This window comes from Erithacus rubecula (genome assembly GCF_903797595.1).
Source record: "Erithacus rubecula genome assembly, contig: scaffold_155_arrow_ctg1, whole genome shotgun sequence".
NCBI lineage: Eukaryota > Metazoa > Chordata > Aves > Passeriformes > Muscicapidae > Erithacus > Erithacus rubecula.
Genome location: NW_027636149.1, coordinates 190,638 through 196,632, shown reverse-complemented (window position 1 = coordinate 196,632; position 5,995 = coordinate 190,638). Strand labels below are relative to the sequence as shown.

Here is a 5,995-nt window from a genome sequence, read left to right as displayed (position 1 = left end):
ACCTGCTTTTGAAACACTGGGGCTCAGTGCTTTCTTTCCAATGGAAAGGAACTGCCCTTCTTGTCAAGGTGTTGTGGTCAAAATTGAGATTCCTCTTCCCAAATTCCATATATCCAAGGATTCCTCTGTAACAAAAGCTGTCAGGACAAACAGGTTTGGCTGGCTTGGCCTCCTAGGAGCCACCTCTGTTCTCTTCTGCTTTTGAAACACTTGGGCTCTGTGCTTTCCTCCCTAAGGAAAAGAACCAATCTTCTTATCTATTCAGAAATTGCCAAAATTTGGATTCCACCTCCAAAATTCCTATGTCCAAGGGTTGTTTTGACACAAAAGGACAGAGAGCTCTGGCTGGCCTTGGCCTCTGATCCTACCTTTCATTTGCCCCTGAAACACTGGTGTTCTGTGTTTTCCTCCCTATGGAAAAGAACCATCTTCTTGACCAGGTGTTAATTTCTGAAATTGGGATTCCATCTCAAAAATTCTGCATTTGAGGGTTGTCCCCAGGCAAAATCTGCCAGTACCGCCAAGTCTGGCTGGCCTTGGTCTCTGCTGACTGCCCCTGCAACACTGGACTCGGTTCTTTCCTTCCTATGGAGATCACTGAGACACTGTGGGGACCTCATGAAACCAAAGGGATCATTGTGACACCACTGGAGCCCATGAAACCAAAGGGCCATGGTAACACAGCAGGGCTTTGTGGAACCAAGAGGCCATTATGGCTTTGTGGGGCCTTTTGGAATCATGGAGACAATCAAGAACCTTCAGGGCCATGTATAACCCAGGGGGCATTATGGCACCTCCGGGTCTCATGGAAGCCAGGGACCATTGGGACATTGTGGGGCCCCGTGGAACTGAGGGAACATGGAACAGGTCTTCCTGATCTTGGAATGCCAAGGGCTGCCTGTTGTCAGCTCCTGGAGCACACAGGCTCTGTGCTTTCCTTGCTATGCAACAGAACTGTCCCTGTTATCAAATGCCCATTGGCAGAACTGGTACAGTATCTAAAACATTTCCTATATGCAAGGGTATCTCCCAGAACAAAACCTTCCAGCTCTGGCAGGCCTTGGCTTCTGATGGTCAGCTCACATCAGTCATTGAAACAGTGGGGGCTCTATTCCTTCCTTCATATTGAGAAGAACCAGCCTTCTTGTCCAGGGATCATGGCCAAAATTAGAACTTGGACTTCCAAATTCCATATATCCAAGGATTTCCCCCAGACAAAAGTAGCCAAGACATGTGAGAGTCTTTGTCGGGGGATGGTCGTCAGGACAAACTCAGGTGCTCTCTATAAGCTGGTCTTGAAGTTTGAGGTTTATTGTAAAGGGCGTAGGCGTGCAGGATCCTTCTGTGAGCTGCCAGCCGCAGCTCAGAGCAGGACGGAGACAGGGGATAAGAGAGTAAGACCAAGAGAGTGGTGGAAGAAGTAAGAGAGAGAAATAAGAGAGCGATTTTCCTGTTTACAATGCAATAAATCTTCTATGTTGAATATTCTCATTTCCACTAAGCAATCTAACATAAGATACAAACCCTATAGCATTTCCATGCAGCCTGTATAAATTACACATTGCCATAATGTGCTATATTTTACACCCTAAAAACTAATCTCTGGACCCTTGCAGGGTCTTCTCTGACCTTTGGACCTGCTCTCCAGCAGAAGGCATTGTTCTATCAAGAGGTGATTACTTTTGGCTGGCCATCCTATTTATCTTCTAGTTATTTACTAACTAAGGTTTGGTATCTCAAAGATGGCTTTCATTTCAATATCACTTGTGGTTTCTATATTCTCAAAATCTTTTGCTAAGCACACATATTTATAAGGTTTTCCTGATTCTTCATTCCCAACAAAGATAAACAGGGCAGGCTGGTCTTGTGCCTCTGGTGATATTCTTAGACTATGAGCAGAATGTTCTCATTTAAAAACACCTTGGAGAAGGCAAAGAGATCTCACAAGATGGAATTACAAGGCTTTGGGAAGATGGCCAATATATAGGGGAAAAGGAACTCTGTGCTCAGTGGGTGTAGACTGAGAACAGCAGAGGAGAGCCCTGGGTCACAATGAAGTGTGGTTCAGAGATGTTGGACATAGTAGAGAAGAGCCAGAGAAAGAAAGAATTAATGCCAAGTGCAGGTGGGGAGACCCAGTCTGAACACAAGGAGAAAGGAATTTCTGTCCCAGGGCAGGGCTGTGGGGCAACACATCCCCCAGAAGGTGTCTGGAGCAGCCCAAGGCTTTGTGTAGCCAGGCAGAGGCAGGCAGGATGCAGAGCTGTCAGCAAAGGAAGGGGCCAGCAAGGTGGGGCAGCCAGGGGATGACGCAGCCTGCAGGGACAGAGGCGCAGGGCATGGACACCGTAGGACAGCCTGGGCTGCAGAGGGCACAGGGATGGGCAGCAGCTGAAAGGCCCTGCCAGAGCCAACTGCTGCAGCACTTGGGCCATGGCTGCTGGCCCTGGGCCTGAGGCCAGCAGGGGACAAGTGAGCCTTGCTGTGCTGGGGCCTCATTGCCTCCTTGTCCCTGCTCAGCAGCCTGGCAGTGGCCGCCCCATGGTCCTGCCCTTGGCATTGCACATCCCCAGAACCCAGTGGCCTGGGAAGAGCCCTGAGCAATGAGGGAGGGACAGGATCTGCCTTGCCAGGGGCTGGGGCTCAGCCATAGCCCTTTGCATTCCTGAAACTCGTCCAGGTTTGCTCAGCATCAGAGCCACCTTTACATTTCTTGTTCCTACCTGTCACCAGTGCCTCCATTATTCTGCTCTAACTGGTACCTTGGGGCACTTTATCCATCCTGTCTCTCAGTGAGACCCATTAAAAGTTCAAGAAACTTTAAAGTTTCAATTTAATTTTGAGTTCTTGAGAGGATTTTTGAAACAATATTCTCACTAGGACTGAATCTAATTTAAAAAAAACAAACTCCTGAGAGGGTCATCAAAGTCGTTGTGTTGTGTCTCCTGGCACAGAGGGAGATAATAGCAATCAGGAAAAGCTTCAAAAAGACATTTCTGCTGAGGAGCAGTTTCTCTCCCAGCCCAGCAGGGCACAGGGCACTGCCTGCAGGCACTGAGGGGACAGGAGACAGGCACAGACAGACTAAAGGCAATCAGGATTGGGAAGACATTGAGCTGAGACTTCACTTGGGGAAACATCTTCACAGCCCTGGACGTGGTGAGTCTGTGGGTGTAGGACAATGTCCCCTGTGCTCCTGGAGGGATCTCCTGGAACCAGCACAGCCCACAGCCTGGGGGATGTGTCAGGAGGACGCTCCCTGATACTCTGAGGAAGAGGAGGAGGAGGATGTGCTGCAGAGCAGGACTGCCCTGGGCACTGTCAGAGGGACAGGGCAGGATGGCTCCTGCTGCCAGGGATGGCTGCAGGAGCTGAAGCTGGGGCTGCAGCCAGGGCTGCCCAGGGCTGTCCTGCAGAGCACCTCCTGCAGCCATCAGGGCTCTTAGCCAGCCCAGGGCATGTGCCACCTGCCAGGGGCAGCTCTCAGCCTGCCTGGCTGCTCCCCATGCACTGTGGGGAGAAGTTGGATGTGGAAGGAGCCACCCCCATCATGGCAGATTCATCCTGCTGTGCAGACAGTGCTGCATGGCCAGGGCTGGTGTCAGCTTTCTCCTCAAGGCAAGGGAAAGGGGCTGTCAGGTGTGTCTGTGTCACTGAGACTCCTGCACTGTCCCACTGGGCATCAGCAGGTCTGCCTCACATCTCCCTCACAAAGTGCCTCCTCACCCTCCTCTGCCTCCAGACAGCAGCAGAAGCACCTTGCCTTGCAGCATCTCAGTTTGTGTGAGCTGCCCTTCAGGCCCTGCTGGTAGGGAGATGTCCCTGGGCAGTACCCTGTACTGGAAGGGGCGTGCAGGGCAGAGCTGAGCCCCCAGGGCTCTGTTGGGCTCTGGCAGGGGTACAGCAATAGAGGGATATCAGGCCTTGGATACAGAGAAACAGCTCCTAAAAGGCACAACTCCCGGCAGCAAAGAGCCAAAACAGCCCTGGATATCCTTCTAAGTCTAGCTGCACAGGGAAAGAGTTAAGGGTTTAGGAAAATTGACTTTGAAACTAGAGCCTTCAAAGAATCCACTTTGTTTTTCTAGCACACTGTAATTTTGAACACCATGAAATAGTGGGGGGTGTAATGAGCACAGGGCACCTGTGTGGGACCAGCAGGTCTGACTGCAATGGGGCACAGGAGCCCTGTTTTCCCTCTAGACACCCCAGTGTTCAGGCTGAGAGCAATGCTGAAGAAGAGGCAGTAACTCAGCAGTGCAAAATTGGTATTAAAAAAAAAAAAATAATACTGAAGTTGGTCCACAGGAAGAGAAGTAGTTTTGAGAGAATTTGCAATATAATTGGACAGGATTGACTCAAGAAAATCTTTTCCAGCTTGTGAGTGTCTTCTCTCAGTGGTCCACCATGCCCATATGGAAGAAATGTCCAACAGCAGCTCCATCAGCCACTTCCTCCTGCTGGCACTGGCAGACACGTGGCAGCTGCAGCTCCTGCACTTCTGCCTCTTCCTGGGAATCTCCCTGGCTGCTCTCCTGGCCAACAGCCTCATCATCAGCGCCGTAGCCTGCGACCACCACCTGCACACCCCCATGTTCTTCTTCCTGCTCAACCTGGCCCTCACTGACCTGGGCTGCATCTGCACCACTGTCCCCAAAGCCATGCACAATTCCCTCTGGGACACCAGGAACATCTCCTACTTGGGATGTGCTGCTCAGGTCTTTTTCTTTATGTTTTTCGTTTCAGCAGAGTACTATCTCCTGACCATCATGTGCTATGACCGCTATGTGTCCATCTGCAAACCCCTGCACTACGGGACCCTCCTGGGCAGCAGAGCTTGTGCCCACATGGCAGCAGCTGCCTGGGCCAGTGGCTTTCTCAATGCTCTGCTGCACACGGCCAATACATTTTCTCTGTCCCTGTGCCAGGGCAATGCATTGGGCCAGTTCTTCTGTGAAATCCCACACATCCTCAAGCTCTCCTGTGCACACTCCCACTTCAGGGAACTTGGGCTTCTTGCTGTTACTGCCTGTTTATCATTTGGTTGTTTTGTATTCATTGTTTTCTCCTATGTGCAGATCTTCAGGGCTGTGCTGAGGATCCCCTCTGAGCAGGGACGGCACAAAGCCTTTTCTACCTGCCTCCCTCACCTGACTGTGGTCTCCCTGTTTATCAGCACTGGCACATTTGCCTACCTTAAGTCTCCCTCCATCTCCTCCCCAACTCTAGATCTGGCCATGTCAGTTCTCTACTCAGTGGTGCCTCCAGCCCTGAACCCCCTCATCTACAGCCTGAGGAACCAGGAGCTCAAGGATGGCTTGAGGAAAATCATCATGAATGCTTCTCAGAAAAAATAAACTCTCATTCTCCTGTATCACTATTATAATATTACTCATTAATGCCCCGTCTATATCCTGTGGTTTTGTTGGTTGTGTTGTTTTTTTTTTTTTTTTTTTTTTTTTGCTGGCCCAGGTATGACACTTTTTAGAATTTTTTCACAAGAAAATATTTATATTTACCATTTTTAATTCAGTATTTGCATTCCTAGTGGAACCATAAACTATATAATTTTGGAGTTGTACTACATATGTGCTTACAAAAAAATATAGAACTTGGTGTTGCTGTTTTTGCCTGACATCTTTCCTCCTTGGCTTTTCTGCAGGGTTGGTTCCTCTGTGAAGAGCTGGGGTGAAAAGCAAACCCCAGTGCTCCTCACTGCCAGGCATCCCCAGGGCTTCTCCTCCATAACCTCCCCTTCCTTCAGTTCCACACTCCCCTCCAGAGCCCCTGTGTTGTTTTAAGGCCTCAGGGATCTTTTAGCTCAGTCGCAGTCCTGCTGTGTGACTGCAGGCACTGCAGGCAGGGACAGGCCATGGACGCTGCTGGGACAGAGCTGGGCTCTGCAACAGCATTTCCATCATGCAAGGGCATCTCCCCAGTGCAGGGCCTGAAAGCTTCAATCTCCTTCCCAGTTTGCTCTCAAGGATGTTCCCAA

At 50.2% G+C, this 5,995-nt stretch overlaps 1 protein-coding gene across 1 annotated transcript; it reads left to right on the top strand.

The window, feature by feature from the left end:
• Nucleotides 1-4,424: 4,424 nt before the first annotated feature.
• Nucleotides 4,425-5,357, top strand: LOC306815550 (olfactory receptor 14J1-like; the record flags this gene model as incomplete). The annotated part of the gene is made up of 1 exon (XM_079332126.1): nucleotides 4,425-5,357. One exon carries the CDS (start codon nucleotides 4,425-4,427, stop codon nucleotides 5,355-5,357), a length of 933 nt encoding a protein of 310 aa, XP_079188252.1.
• Between the last annotated feature and the right edge of the window lie 638 nt (nucleotides 5,358-5,995).